This window comes from Liolophura sinensis, chromosome 6, assembly GCF_032854445.1.
Source record: "Liolophura sinensis isolate JHLJ2023 chromosome 6, CUHK_Ljap_v2, whole genome shotgun sequence".
NCBI classification, from domain to species: Eukaryota; Metazoa; Mollusca; class Polyplacophora; order Chitonida; family Chitonidae; genus Liolophura; species Liolophura sinensis.
The window spans coordinates 64,508,038-64,524,415 of record NC_088300.1 but is presented as its reverse complement, the minus strand read 5'-3'; the positions used below and the strand labels follow the sequence as shown (position 1 = coordinate 64,524,415).

The 16,378-nt window shown below is 36.5% G+C and overlaps 1 protein-coding gene across 1 annotated transcript; it reads left to right on the top strand.

Annotated features, from left to right (window-relative positions):
• The first annotated feature begins 114 nt into the window (after positions 1-114).
• Positions 115-16,313, top strand: LOC135467430 (lysophosphatidylserine lipase ABHD12-like). Its single transcript, XM_064745203.1, is given in 15 exon segments — positions 115-294; positions 2,616-2,743; positions 3,738-3,840; positions 4,199-4,318; positions 5,960-6,036; positions 6,375-6,504; positions 7,044-7,081; positions 7,902-7,921; positions 7,923-7,982; positions 8,557-8,590; positions 8,593-8,638; positions 9,062-9,152; positions 9,450-9,541; positions 10,532-10,660; positions 13,662-16,313. Coding segments are annotated over 15 exon segments (1,236 nt in total). The 5' UTR covers positions 115-172; the 3' UTR covers positions 13,708-16,313.
• Positions 16,314-16,378: the final 65 nt, after the last annotated feature.

The window sequence follows — 16,378 nt, the reverse complement described above, 5'->3', positions numbered from 1 at the left end:
CAAGGGCTCTCTAAATCAACCAATGAACAGGTCACTTTCAATTCCTATGCCGAATTTACCTTTAGAAACAGAAGAGTTTGACTGTTTACATTTCCTCAGCTGGTCGACGGAAGATTTTTAGGTCAAACAAAGTAGCAGTGTGTAAACAGTGTATGGAACGAATTGTTCTTGTATGATGACACAGAAGGGACGATATGGTCAGAGGGGAAACAGTAAAAGAGAAAATTTAGACAAAAACAGAAGTGATAAAGACAGTCTAAAAGTGAAATCGTCCAACCAGTCAACAAAAAACAGGTATCGGTAGTTGTAACTTCATTGTCATGTACGTGTAGAAGTGTAGGGTCCAAAGGTTGCTATTGCCCGGTACTTATCGATTAGTTATACAGGATTGAAATTTATACTGTTTCCTTGTCATAACACATTCTTCCTTAGATAGAGCACTCTTTCATTCATTTGTCAAAGTCCATTCAAGGCTGTATGCACATATTAAATAAAGTTTATTTGCACCAGGGCTATGAGCACAGATGTTGTCGTGACGAACCTCTCCAGGGAGTGTTATTCATCAACCTTTTCACATGTTTGCAATATATTCAGTTAAGCTTATTTCGGGGGCATTATTCTGCGTAGACTAATAAACGTATACTTTTTGTGAAGCCCTGAAATTGGCCAATCCAACCAGTGTAGCTTTGTCTTCAAAATCAAATTAAATTGGGCATGAACAGTTGCTCTTTCATATGTGAAAATTGTGATGAAATAGTGTAATATGCATATGCTTGATGACAAAAGTCCCTTATTACATTTGACCTTGTTTTGATATCGCATTCTCTACTCCAGGAAAATGTCGAATTATATATCTGGCGACCAGGTTTTTCTGAGAATCACTTGGAACACTCAGAACTTAACATTAATGGAGTGCAATTTATTAATAGTGTAGTCAACACCTAATTAATTGGACAAAGTTCGTGTGAAATACAGCTGCATGTGTGTTTCAACACTCACATTCTAACATACTGGCTTTACTGTAATTCTTCTTTTATTTATTAGGGGCCTCTATGGAAGAGTTGGTTAACATGGTAGTGCAATATAATGACCCAGGAGCCTCTCACCAATGCGGTGGCTGTGAGTTCAAGTTCAGCTCATGCTGGCTTCCTCTCTGGCCGTAAGTTGGAAGGTCTTGCAGCAACCTGCGGATAGCCATGGGATTCCTCCAGGCTTTGTCTGGTTTCCTCCCACCATAAAGCTGGCCGCTGCCATATAAGTGAAATATTCTTGAGTATGGCGTAAAACACCAATCAAATAAATAAAATAAAATAAAACTTGTTTTTATGAAGGTAATACTGAAATCTAAAAATATTTCATTGCATTTTTCTCTAAGTTTTGTCAGAAAAGTAAATATATGATTTATTTATTTTTATATTTGATTGGTGATTTATGCCATACTCAAAAATATTTCACTTAAACGACGACAACCAGCACCATATGGTGGGAGAAAACTGGGCAAATAAATATATGGATATGTTTTTCTATTAGATGACTAACAATGTGAGGAAAGGAAAATTATGTATTGATTATTTCTGTTAAAAATTACCTGTGTATTGGCTAAAAAGAGCAGATCAGATTTCCCAAAATTAGAAGAATTAGGGTAGCTTAAAACTTAAAATTTCAGAACAAAGTCATATTTTTCAATCAAATATCAATTCCAATTTTAGTTATTTATCGGCTGTCCTCAAAAGATTTATGCATTCTTTGGCTTTCTGGCATAAATGAGCTGTTTTCTTTGTGTGACCAAACATTTCTTACAGAATCAACTCATCTTTGGACATTATAAAATATTTAATATCTTGCTGTGCATCACATGAACTGTACCGCATTAATTTCTGCCTGAAAGGAGCAATTTAACATGAAGAAATCACATATTATATAGAAGCTATATATCTTGAATTCACATGGTTGTGTATCATAATTTGCATAGTTGGTAGAACCTTTTTGTTGACCTGACGATGTTCACAAATTTCCTGGCCTTATTTTGGATGAAAAATTTCAAAATTGGGAAGACCACTAGCTGAGAAGCATGTACATCAGTATAAGTGTATGTACATCAGAGGGGATTTTATGACCATAAGATAAACGTGTCAGAAAACCTCAGAATTTGTGGAAGTACATATAGTGTTTTAAGCAGTGAATAAAGAATCTTTGTGACATACACAATAATGCTATTAATGTACTTTGCTAAGAATATGGCAAACTAACTGAAGTAACTAACTTAGCTACATGTATTTGCAAACCGATGTGACTTTCCATAGAGCAACGTTATAGATGTGTCAATTAAACAGAAATGCCTTTGTGGATGTGTGAGGACAAAAGGGGAGTCATGATTGTTCAGTTATACAGTGTCTCTTTACCTCTCTACATTGCTAAGCCAGTTTTACTTTAATCAGACTGTTTCCCTCATGGGAAATTACATTGTGCAAAACTACCTGAAAGGCCTAGTTTGTCTTCAGAGAAACAATGGTTAAGTTCGACGTTAAACCCCAAGCACTTACTCACTCTTCAGAGAAACTGTAATTGTTTGTGGAAGAATTCTTGGCTGTTTCTATCATGGTTTGTTGTTTCAGAATGCCATGGTGGATGCGATTTCTCTTCAAAACTGTGGGGTCTGGTCTTGTCGTTGTGTACGTATGTATCCCAGGATTCATTTGGCTTAACCCATGGATACCATCAAAGGTCATCTTTCTGAATATGAGTAAGTTACAGTGTATAATATAGAATTTGGTAAAGATATTGGAATTTGTGAAATAACATATTTACTGTCAATAGTTAACAAACTTGATATATTTTTATGACGTTTTATGTAGCAGTTATTCTGTACTCAAAATCTGTTACATTTCTAGCAAAGAACTTATGATTGGATAGGAGTCTTGTAGGTTTGTTATTGTAATATAGACAGCAAGTCCTAAACTTTGTCCTGAGGTTTGTCTGATTATGACGAAAATCTTTGTGCAGTGTTCATTTGTTTCTTCACAATAGTAGGCTGACTCCATAATATTTCACTCAATGTCAAAATACAGTGAGTCGGCCTTATGCCTGGTGTTCTTGGTGAGGCTTTTCATTGAGGCAGCATCATGTAAGTATACCCTAAATGATTGGAAATTTTGTCCATGACTAAGTTGCTCATTTTTTCAAACTTTGTCCTGAGGTTTGTCTGATTATGACGAAAATCTTTGTGCAGTGTTCATTTGTTTCTTCACAATAGTAGGCTGACTCCATAATATTTCACTCAATGTCAAAATACAGTGAGTCGGCCTTATGCCTGGTGTTCTTGGTGAGGCTTTTCATTGAGGCAGCATCATGTAAGTATACCCTAAATGATTGGAAATTTTGTCCATGACTAAGTTGCTCATTTTTTCAGATTCTGGGAGTTGTATTGATTTTAGAAAGGTACTTTGAGAGGTGTTTGGACCTGTAATTTTTATCAGCAAGAGTAATATATAATGACTCCAAAAATGCTCATTTGTGGTCGAATTTTTAGATCATTTAGGGTGACATGCAACCAAACCAACCTGCAGTGCATATGTACATAGTTGCAATGCCTCTGTGAAATGATGCCCCTTATATAACGGCCAAACTTTATCTTTTGAACTGTGATGTTGCAGTTGGGAGTCCCATAAATGTTTATTTGCACTATTTTGCAGATAACTGATAATTCAGGTCCTAATAATAAATACATTTTTTTCTAGTCAGATGGCCTCCCTTGGCTAACTTGAGTAATCCAAGTGAATTTGGTTTGGAAGGAGCCAGGAATATGCATTTAAGACACAAGGAGGAAACATTAGGGGTGTGGTGAGTACATTGGACATTCTGGTCAAAAAATTCTTGAATGGCTCCACAAGCACCAAGATCATTTAATGATACGAGGAAGTATAGGCAATGGGAACCTAATGCGTAGAGTGCAGATTGCCATGCTAGTTATGTGCACCTAGTGATAGGTGTTCCTAATGCTAGTGGGCCCTGACATTTAATTCAGAATAACATACATGATGTGAATTCAGTGGTGGTTGTCCGGAAAAACAGAGAACTGTTTTGTGAAATGGAACCAAGTAGGAGTTAAATGTGTGAACTATGATAATGACAATATTTATTTTGATAAAGATTTGATTTTTTTTTGATAAGGATTTGTAAATGTTTTCTGTCATTCCAGGCAAGTATTGCCAAGCAGTATCACCACAAACAGTGACATAATTGATAACAGCACATTTGAAAACTCGTTATCGAGTGGAAAACCTATATTTTTATATCTTCATGGAAACACGGGAACAAGGTAATTTCTTTTGTATTATTAGGATTAGTGTCCACATTTCTTAGTTATTCATAATTAGCTACCCCTATTAACATTGTTAAATTAAGTGGAAAAAAATATTGAAAAAGGTTACATTAATCCGAGTGAAATTGCACTTAAAATCACTACATAATGAAGCTGGTTTTATACTTTTTTTCCACCAACACTCGTCAGTCTTCGTCGAATTACGTCATACAATTCTAAACTTTACGAGCTGTGAGAGCTTCGCCATTTAGACCAGGGTTGAAAAAAGTGACAACAGCCATATCAAATTTATCCACTAAATGGGTTGCTGTTCTGCATATGGTTGTAAAGATAGGTTCACGAAGGACCCTGGAGTGTTTTTGTTTCCAGATGGTTTGGCCCTTGGGAAGGCATGGATTTACTGCAAAGATAGAACGATTATGTACCTACTACACACAACGGTGTTGTGCTCTAGCCACTTTACAGCTGAAATCAACGAGAGGAATAGAGTTGAATTTCCACAACGGCATCTGCACACGATAGTTATAAAATACTATTAACTGAACTGAAAGCTGAAAGATAGTAAATGTCTGTACACTAACCCGGTGTCCATATCATACATAAGCATTTATTTATACTGTCCACAGCTATAGGCCCGTAAAGGCATAGGCTTTTAGGAATGCCGACAGTAACATGTGAAGGTACTTGTCATTGCATATAGGTATGAATTTAGAATCCCTCGGGGGAATAGAATGATATATATTATGAAGTGGACAGAGGGAAAGAATAGTAAATAAATATTAAATATTAAGATAGACACACAACATGTATAGTGTGGCACAGGATAAATCTATAGCTTACCAGCCCGTACTGCTAGGGCAGTTGTAAATGTCTGGACAAAGGTCAAAGTCAGTATCAGAAAACTCAGAATCTAAAGTCTGGCCAGAGATGTTAGTGCCATAAATCGGAACTTCAAAGTCGTCCACTATGGGTTCAAATTGATGTGGCAGTGTATTTGCTTCTTTGTAGCTAGAGTGAGTGCTTGGGGTTTAACGTCATGCTTAACAATTTTTCAGTCATATGACAACGAACTGTGTAGTTAGAATTCATAGAAAATGAAATCATTGTTAAATGAATTGCCAGGTCATTTAGGACACCTAAACATGGATTGGCCATCTATGATGCCACCCACTGAGCCGTACAGGGCGACTGGCTGGAGATCGGCTTTAACAGTAAATCTATTGTGTTAGGTGGATTTAAGTCATTATTACATTCCCAAATCTATTGTTTTTAGTGGATTTAAGTCATTGTTACATTTGTCAGAAACCCTGTTGGTAACGTACTGTTTAAACAGGTTATAATCTTTATAATTAAGACCAGTAGTTAAGTCTGGACACTAATCATTCAATGATTCACATTCAGTAAGTATGAACATGCTCATGGGAAACTTTCTATAAGTTTGTACTTCAGTATTTTAGCTTTGTAGTCTGATATAGGTGAACATTGTGTTTTGAAGGGAAATGATATGAAATTTAAAATATTCCCCAGCAGTCAGTGATTAGACAGACTGTGTTCACCACACACTTATAAGTAACTTTCCCTTACCAATATCTTATTTGTCCACCATTAACCCTGTATTGATGTGTTATCTCCCTTTAGAGCTGGCTGGCACAGAGTTCAGTTGTACAAGCTACTGACTAGTCTGGACTTTCATGTTGTTGCTGTTGACTACAGAGGTGAGATTGGTTATCATGTTCATTAAAAAATGTGATTTTTTGAAGTGTATTTTGTGTCCAAATTTTGAAGTGTATTTTAGTGTTTACATCTAGCCTGGTTTGCGTTTTTACCAAGATTGGAAAAGAATAATTCGACATTGCTGTTTTATGCTATTGTTGAAAATTTGGTTAAGCCAGATATATCAGACAGATTTATATTTATTAATACTACCACTTTGCTGTGTTTCCATCCTTGTCTATATATATATAGCCCTATATTCTTGTTCCTTTTCTCTTGGTATAACCTCATATCTGTTTTAATCTTTTTTTGTAATTTTGGTGCCTATTTTTGTCACCAGGCTATGGGGACTCCTCTGGCTCTCCAACAGAAAATGGCGTGTGTGAAGACGCCTTGTTTGTCTATCGTTGGATTGAGAAGAGGAAAGGGTCATCTCCCCTATTTCTGTGGGGACATTCTCTGGGCACAGGGTGAGTGTTTGAAAATCCTGTTCTGATTTTTTTTACTGTTATTATGACCATGTTGTGAATGCTGTCAGTGGTCAGACTAAAGGGGGTACAACTCTGTAAACACTCTGTGAAAGGGTTGGTGACAAGAAATTCAGTTTAGCTGTATTTAAGAACTTTTAAAGTTTGACATTTTCACCACGTACATGTACATGTTATACTTTTGCAGTCTTTCTAGTTTACAAGATGACAATAATCTTGATTAATTTATTTATTAGATTGGCATTTAACGCCAGCTCAATAATTTTTGGTTATATAGGTCAGTTAGGTTTATAGGCAGAAAAGTAAACCACCACCGTTCACCAGGTACCTGACAAACATACCAGCGAGGGCCTTCTTATACCTCAGGTGAATGGGGAATGGTTATAAGCAGTTTGTGCTTTTCTCACCTTTGTAGGCAGTGGATGCTTGATATTTGTAATCTGGATTATCATGGATTATCGCCGCGTTGTGTCGTGTATTTTGATGTTCTCAGCGACATACTTTTTCTTCTTCTTTTGTAGGATAACAACGAAGGTTGCGAAAATGCTGCGAAGTACAGGTAAGTGTTTGTTTAAATTGTTACCGTATGTTAACAAAGTATGAGGAATAAGCATAGAGCATCCAGCTCATTCTTGCTTTACATCAGGCATAGGTCAGTCTCTTTTTTTTTTTCTTCTGTTACTTGATGGATGAGTGGCATGGTTTCCTTTGAGCTCTAACTGGTTTCCTCAAGGATTCGCCTGGTTTTCGTTTGGGTTCTGCCTGACATCCTCTGGGTTCTGCCCGACATCCTTAGTTTCCTGTGGGCTCTGTCTGGTTTCATTTGGGTTCTGCCTGGTATTCTTTGGGCTCTACCTGGTTTCCTCTGGACTCCACATCATTTCCTCTGGGTTCTGTTTTAGTTTCCTTTGGATTATGCCAGATTTCCTCTGGGTTCTGTCTGGTATTCCCTGGGATTCTGCCAAATTTCCTCTGGGGCTCTACCTTGTTTTCTCTTGGTTCTGGTTGGTTTCCTCTGGGTCTGTTCCTAGTTTTTTCCCCCAGGGTTTCCTCTGATCTCTACTTGGATTGTTTGTTGTTCTACCTGGTGTCCCTGTGGTCATGGTTTTATTCAGCCATATACATGATGGCCATCATATGAATAAAATATCCCCGGTTAAGCTCTTCTATTATAGAAAATAATTAAGCAAACTGTCAGTAGCTTGATTCTAGCTGTAAAGAGTGCAAAAGCTGTTCAACTGGCATTGCCCAAGGTAAGATAGCTTGTTAAAACAGCAATAGTACAGCATGAAATACCAAATACATGAATTAGTTCTTGTCTCATTCATGATCTGTGCATCCCATCAGATTCTGTAACATGTCATGTCCTTTTTTTTCAGATGATGTTCCTGTGGGTGTTTGTACTTGAATCTCCATTTAACAACATACAAGATGCTGCCACCAGCCATCCGTTTGCTGCAGTAAGTCTTAAACTGAGTTATTGACCTGTTTTCTGTATTCAGCTTGGGGAGAAGCAGCAGTTCGCTCTGATTAGATCTCTGGATTTATCCTCATGATGACATTTGATTTTGTGAAAGAAAATGTTTAAAAATTCATGTAAGATATTAAGTTTTCAGATACTATTGAGATGAGAGTGTATCAAGTCGTAGGGACTTGTTCTTCAACAGACAGACAGAATATTTAACTTGAGTGTGATGGGAGAGCCTCCACCAGATGAGTGAAATCTAGTCATTTCTTATATGAGGAACACAAAGATTTATGTAAATCTTCAATATTTTCAACCACCAAAGCACCTTTTCAGTTGAATTTATGTATACATAAATGAACAAAAAAATGATTTTTTTGTGTCAATAAAGATGCAAACTTCATCAAACTGCTTCTACATCCCATAGTTCTCTCAGAATGTTTCAAAATATTGGACACAATGGTAGTTGAAAAGGTTGAAGAATTAGGGTATGTTAGGTCATTTTGTGAAACTACGTGTGACTGGTGATAATCCTACATGTACCATGGAATTTTCTCTTGACTTTACAGCCCTACAAATACCTACCTGGGTTCAGCTCCATCTTCCTGACACGATCAGAGACCACGATATCCATTTTGCAAGTGATGAAAAGTAAGACAGATATTTATTATTATCTTTATTACAAGCTTCATTGTTGAATAAATACTTCATCATGCTTTTTATTTAATTCATCTCCTTATCAATATTCCTTCCTTCTTTCAATAATGGCTGATATGTATGTTTCAACTGCTTCATCTGCTGTGGTTGTGTTGTAAACTACCACTATATGTATACAGTGCATCCAACCTGAAAGTCGTGTTTAAGCTGGTGCAGGACATAATGGTAAATCTCAGAGCTATTCACATTATTACAAAGTTACAGTGCATGACAGTTTTTGTCCTGCACCAAGCAGTTAACCCTAGTCAAAATACTACTTGGAACAGGACATTGTCCTATCCTGCTGCTTATTTTCATACTTGTGTGCTTTTGTACATGATTTTGTACCACTGAACTCGTTTTCTCTCCTGTTTTCAGTATAGCTGATGTCACCTCCCCGTTGTTGATATTGCACGCACATGATGATCGCATCGTTCCAATTGAGCTGGGGGAAGAGAGTAAGTACAGTGTACATGGCCACAGTTTAAAGCTGTCATAATTCCCAGGGTAACACAACACAACCAACCTATTCTTCCGTGTGCTATGACTGCTGTTTGACGGCTGTTTTTGATTGGACCATGTGACTCTTAAACATGACCCTTCAGCACGTTCACACAATATCGGGAAGTCGGTCAGGAGTGTAAACTGAAATCTATACAGATTAATTGGGAAATAGATAACGTATTAGAACATATTACTGTTCACACGCGCTGTAACTGATCTCATGCCCAAGAATGAATTTGGATAGATGGCACGCTTTTTTCAGTTCAGGAAAGATAATCATGACAGAAATTTACTTCTGACCTCTAGAATTGACAATGTAAACCTACAAAACAACTTCATGGCAACGAGCAACAAGTGAGTTGAACTGTTAATTGCTGAAGTTAAGAACAAATTACTGCACATCCTGTTTGAAAGGATGATGTTTGAAATAAAATTGCTCTGTCTATGCTTGAAATTTGACAGCAGTAACTTGATTTTTTGGCTAGTGTACTTTCTGCTAGTATCGAAAACTGGGTGCCTTGGGATATTTAATAGACAAAACCATGTGGTACATTTTACGTGGAAAAAGATAAACAGATTTAAATTTAGTACCATAAATGTAACACTAAATTATAAATTTCATAATCACACTCAGTGTTACACTCAGTGTTATATACCATATGTTTGATTGATTGAATGAATGCAACACACTGAAAATGTTAGGGCTCACACTCTGGACAGATTTTTATCCTAGTGTTAACGTAGCTGAAAACATACAGCTGGATTCAATACTGAGTTTGTCATGACTAAAAAAACTTCATGATTGCACAGTAATCGTAGGGAGGTAGACCAGTTACATTCCAGCAAGGTCAGTAAAGTTGGATAGCTCATCATGTTGTGTGGATTGGGTTTGTCTGTCAGTGAGGCAGCATTGTGAATGCTATATTTCACCCAGTTTAGTATTTTGCAAGTGATGCATTTTACTTGCTTTGGATTGATTTATCCACCTTACAAGGCCATGTGAGAATTTTTTGTTGTGGTGAAGTTTCATTAATTTCTTATGAGAAAAAACTTTTATGTTGGCATCAAAAGTATGATGTAAAGACCTTCGTGTGCTTCTTAAAATGCTTTTCAATACCAAACTTTATCTGAAAAAACAGTGTCAACATTGAGGTTTGCCTTCTCCAAGGAGACACTTACTGAATATGGCTGAAATGATGTTAACAGGGACAGCTTGGTTTTTTGACAGAAGTGGTGTGATGTTTATATGATTGGGTTGGTGTCTAGTCTCTTTTTCAAATCCAAAAACAAAATTAACATTTCACTGTATCTTTGCATTCCATTTGACTGTGTTTCATTTTGCAGCTATATGATGCAGCCAAAAGCAGGTCGTTCTACAGAAATTGAGAGCTTGACATTTGTGGAGTTCAAACATCACCATGGTTACGGCCATAAGCACATCTTCAAAGCTCCAGAACTTCCAGATATCATCAGGTTAGTTTGTTGTTTTGGGTGGTATGCTGATCATGATAGGTGGGAAATGTAAGACTTGTTTTTGATGCAAGTCAAGCTGAAGTTATCATTTATTAAGACAGTTTTTCAACCCCAGTTTAGTAAGACATAATTAAGATTTTAGGCATTTGAATCATTAGTTCCCAGTGTGCGTTTCATAAAGACAAATATATTCCTCTGTCAAAGCTTTCAGAGTAACCATGCAGCCAAATTCAAAAGGTTAAATACGTTTATGTAATCATTTTCAGTGCTGTGTGTGGGTGGTTAAAGTGCCGTTTTGTTTCATGATATTAAAAGGCTTTACCAAAGTCAGAACTTGTGTGAAAATTCTGAATTTAGCTAGGGAGTAGTTATTGTGTCAGTTTTTCTGTCACATTCAAAGGCTTTACTAAAGTCAAAACTGTTATGTATTTATTGCAGTGTAGGGTCAGTGATTATATCACACTCATAGCCCTTTACTGTCAAGTCAAAACTGTTTTGTTGGGGCCTCCGTGGCTCAGTTGGTTAGCGCACTAGAGCAGCCTACTGACCCAGGAGCCTCACCAATGCGGTCGCCGTGAGTTCAAGTCCAGCTCATGTTGGCTTCCCCTCCTGCCATATGTGGGAAGGTCTGTCAGCAACCTCCGGATGGTTGTAGGTTTCTGTCGGCTCTGCCCGGTTTCCTCAAACCATAATGCTGGCCGCCATCTTATATTCTTAAGTATGGCGTAAAACACCAATCAAATAAATAGGATAAATGTAGGATGTTCTATCACATTCAGAGGATTTGCTAAAGCCAAAACTGTTATGTATTTATTGTCAGTGCATTGGCTTTCCCAGAGTCAAAACTGTTATGTATTTATTGTCAGTGCATTGGCTTTCCCAGAGTCAAAACTGTTATGTTATTCTCATTGTAGTTAGTGGAGGGTTTGTTATCATTCTCAGTTTACTGAATAGGTGGTTTTGTCACATTCAAAGGCTTCATTCAATTAGTTACACCTGTGCAGTGGATTAATTTTTGGTACCAGTCATTTGGGATATACATGGAGAGTTATATGTGCCCTTCAGTATGACTAGGGGAGGAGGACAGTTTATGGTGTATTTTTTAATGGAGGGGACTGACAGAAAGTCTTTATACTATCTCTACAAAATGGGGAAACTAATTGCCAGTCTCTGAATAATAATGACCCAGTAATAGTTTCTGAAATTAATATAATAACTGTAAACTGTGTTGTTGAAATTATTATGCATGTACCTGATTTGAGCAACAACACCTGTATTTCAGCGGGTAGAACAGTTAATGCCCTTAAACATTTGGAGTGTGTATATTAGCCGTTCTGATTGGTCAAGGGTTAACATGTTGTTGTGGTGGGGAATTGGTTGATTAATACACCTGTATTAATTGTTAACACTGGAGAACATATGGTTTGTAAACAAGTTGACTTTTCAACTTACAAGTGACAGGGCTAGTGCTCAGACAGGTGGAGCCTGTCCATATCTCAGCCTCAGTATAGTTATTGTATGGACTTTATGCATGCGGTAGGAGAGGAGTGGTAAAGAGACAGGTGGAGGTGAGGGGTATTGAAGTAAGAGGCTTGTGAGTTAAGAGGTTTAGGGACCATTTAATTGTCACATGCTCAGCTCTTTTGTACACAGTGTTGATAATACTTTCAGGGCTGTGGATTACATAGAGTTACCTGAGAAATGAGCATATAGCTGTGAGAATTGTGGTCTGACTAAGGGGTAATTACCTGTAAGGAGGACTAGCCTCTTTGACCCCCCCCACCCCCCCCCCGGGTCTGTGTGGACTTGGCCTTATCAGCTAAAGTAATTATGTAACAACCTGAAACTCCTTAATCAATCAATGTTCCACACCCCACTGTTAGGATAAATAGCCAAGAGGTACTGATGGCCTGTGTTCTAGGTGTGCAGAATTGGTAACCTTGTAGTCTATTGTTACAGGAATAAGTGTGATGTGTTCTTCCTAAATAACTTAACACTGAAACTCAAACAGTTAATTTGATTTGCCTGAGCCTGTAATTTGGGAAGTCAAAGGCAGTTTCAATTAGAATTCTATGCAAAGTGAAAATGTAAGTCCATCATTAATTATTTTCAACATGGTTAGCTTAAAACATGTATATGTTAGAGAAAGTGCAGTTTGCTGTAGGCATTGGCTGCAGCCATCTTGCCAACCAATGAGTAAAATAAATTATACGATTTACCAAAATACAATTCCCCTATTAAGCTGGCGAGAATCCCCAATTTATAGGGGTTGAATTCGAATAACCAAACGTACATGTAAAATAAAAAACAAAAAAAAAAATTTTGAATTCCTGAAACCTTGGTCTCTTTGAGGCCAGGTTGTCGACATGCACGGCCATTACCTTCCACATTTGTTTGGTAGTTTGTATCTGCTATGGACTAGGTCCACAAAGCAGTGGGACAAGATTGAACTTGAATTTCACAATTGATTATAATGAATATTATTCCAAAACTGAAAAGAAAGAAGAGGCAGACGATCAGGGGTAACACATTTGTAATGAGAATTTTTATCTTAAAAGCATGAGTAATGACAATGGACTAAACCTGAGCTAGTTGTGTGGACTTTTCCACAATCCTATAGAGACATTGGACAGAATTTACTGGAAATCTGGTTATTTTATCATTGAAGCATGTGTCTTTTAGTTTTGTCAGTGGATCTGTTTCATTGGTACACTTGGTATTTCTCCAAGGTTGTTTTTTTGTCATTGTTGTCTTTCCTCGCTCAGTCTACAGCTTTGCTAATTAGTTTGACCTGAAACCTATTAGCACAACACCCACTAAATATGTTGTCTCCACCTTTTACCTTTGGACAGGTGAAAATCTGTTAAAACAGATCTCTTTCAACAAATGATTGGAATTAAAGGTGGCACATGTAATTTTAATGTGACTTTGTGAGTCAAAGGATGGACATTTAAATGCTTGATTTTAATCATGAACTTTTTTCCATTTCATGTCTTTTCAGGAAATTTGTGACAGAAAGCATTGAAGCTTATGAAGGTTTACAATGAAGACAAGTGTTCCTCAGATGATCTTATACATGGCTAACAATTTACGTTGTTATTTTAAATAATCTCTTAGGATTTTCCTTTTAAAATTAACTGTGATTTTTATAAGCTTTTGCGCAGTGAATCTTTTACAGGGTAAATACATCAGATTTTTCAAAAGCTATTTTTAATTGTTGTTTGTGAAGTCTGAAGTTGATATAAGCATAATTTAGAACGTTTTTTTATCTTTAAATCTGAGATTTTAACTAATATAGAAATTTTTTTGGGTGTTTGCCATGAATGTGTGAATAGAATAGTTTTAGATTTTTGTTGTTGTTATCTTAATCTAGTTGAATAATGGCTAGAATAAATTGGCAAAATGGGATTAACTGAACTAAGTGTGGGGTCTTACTTTAGCGGATATATTGGATTAAGTCTAGACAAAGCCTTGTTTAGCTTGTTGCTGCTGTGACCAGGTGAGACCAGACTATAATCCAATTAGGCTCCGTCTGTTTTGTATGCAGGTTTAGCAAGCCCTTCTTGGTGGGAAGCAAACCTCTTTGGAAGTTGAGTAATCCTTTAGGGAAAAGCCAAGTGTTAGTTGTGTGTTTGTGCAGGCTGAATGCAGCATTTATGCAAAAGCCCAAGATCAAACCTTACAAATTTTAACATTATGAGTGAATCAATAAAACGTTGTCAAAACCTTGCATACGGTGAACAAAAATATGTTGATGCATTGTAGTTACATATGGTTTTGTGAAAGATTAGGTTTTCAGTTCAGCAGAAACATTGATTGTGATTGTTTATTAGAACATAAACTGCAGATAAGTATTGTCACGTCCAGGAAACCCCCTGTATGGCTGCCACAGCATGGCTGCTGAACTGCTAAAAAGATTGGACAATCCTTCTGCACCAGCCATGTCAACCCTGCTGAACTTTACACCATCTGCTGTATGATCTCTCTTTATTTTTCCTGTTTGGAGCTGGTTTTAAGATTTAAGCAATTATTATCTGGCCCAGCATGGGTTTATGCCTGCTGAATTTTTTAAACATCTGTTGCATGATTTCTTTTAGTTTCTTCAAAGAATTTTTATAAATTTGTATATATGATGGAACATGCTGTTGGTTTTAATTGTGCACATTTTAATACTGCTGTTAAATATGTACGAATTTTAATTGGCTGTATATATTTTGCTGGATGACATACTGAAAATTTTAATATATTTAAATTAATTGACACTTTTTGGAGCATTGATACAAATTATTGGAATGCCTTGAAAACTATGGAGTTAAAATCATCAGGAGATAATTTCTGGGTTTTCTGATTGTAATATTTGAAATGAAATGAATTTAAAATGTGATAAAACCATTGGCTGAATACTACAGACAAAATGGCTGATGGCAATTATGCAAGCTTGTAATGCGATTATATGATTTGATTAATATATTCAAGTGTGATAAGTATACACAATTTGATATGTGAAGTCAGTGGCCCTTGTACATACATGTGTAGCATACCCAGCTGTGATTACATATAGCCCAGGGGCCACTTTCACAAAACTTTGTAACTTTCCTTGTAATGGTGTTTTTATAAACCTAGATATCATAGTTCGGCAAAAAAGATACGAGAAAATTGATTTATGAAGTTTTGTGAAAGTAGCTCCTGTAGCATAATGACTGCACTGCCTAATCATGCACATTGCATTGTGGGATCTGAAGCATAAAGCACTTTTAGACTTAAATCCATTTTTACTATACATCAGCAGCCTATAGTGTATATAACACATTTTGATATATAATCACTTGTCCGTTGTCTAGATTACATTATTGATGTACACTGGGGGTAAAATGAAATGATTTTTCAATCACATACAGGTGATATGCAAAGATTTTAGTTTTGCAGAAATTGTAGTTCACAACCATTTTGTTGCTGGACAAATCTTTCATTTTCTTTCTAAAACAAATATTGGGTGACAGTTCATGCAATGTGAAATCCCACTTCTCAAGGTGAATTTCCTTCAAAATGATGGGACTGACTCATGAACACAAGTCTATCCAATAAGCTGCAAATCTGGCACTAAAGTGTGATTTTGCCTGACATGACTGATGCGCGGGAATATTGTTGTGAGCTTACAGGAATCTGGTATGAATTGTCTTGATGTGCAAGTTATGATCTTTTTCAAGCAAAGTTCCTATATAAAAAACAGTTTGTCTTTCTCTTTTTTTTACTACAAGTATTAGCAGATGTGCACAGCCAATACAGTACAGATATGAGACATTGTATTTTGGTTTGTCTAAAGAATGTACATCACAGATAATCAGGTTTAGGTAAATTATTTCACCTCATTTTGAGGTAATTGTGGATAGTGATCATGCAGGTAAATTGAGTGACTGTAAAGTTACAATTAATGTTTACACCTACATACATGTATTTTATTTTTAATCTTTTCCTTGCCATTTCATCGACGGTCATACTCGTAATTTGTCTTCATTATTTGTTGTAGTGAATTGTTTTTGAATATTTTCCCCAATGCCCTATTGTTCGGTAGATTAGACACTATAAATTTGCTTTATTCAAGTTTGGTTTAACCTATTTATCCATAGATTAAATCTTGGTGAATAAACATGAATGCTCCGCTCCCTAACAGTTCAGCTTGTCCTTGGAATTTGTCTTTTCATCCAGTTGTCGAGAATG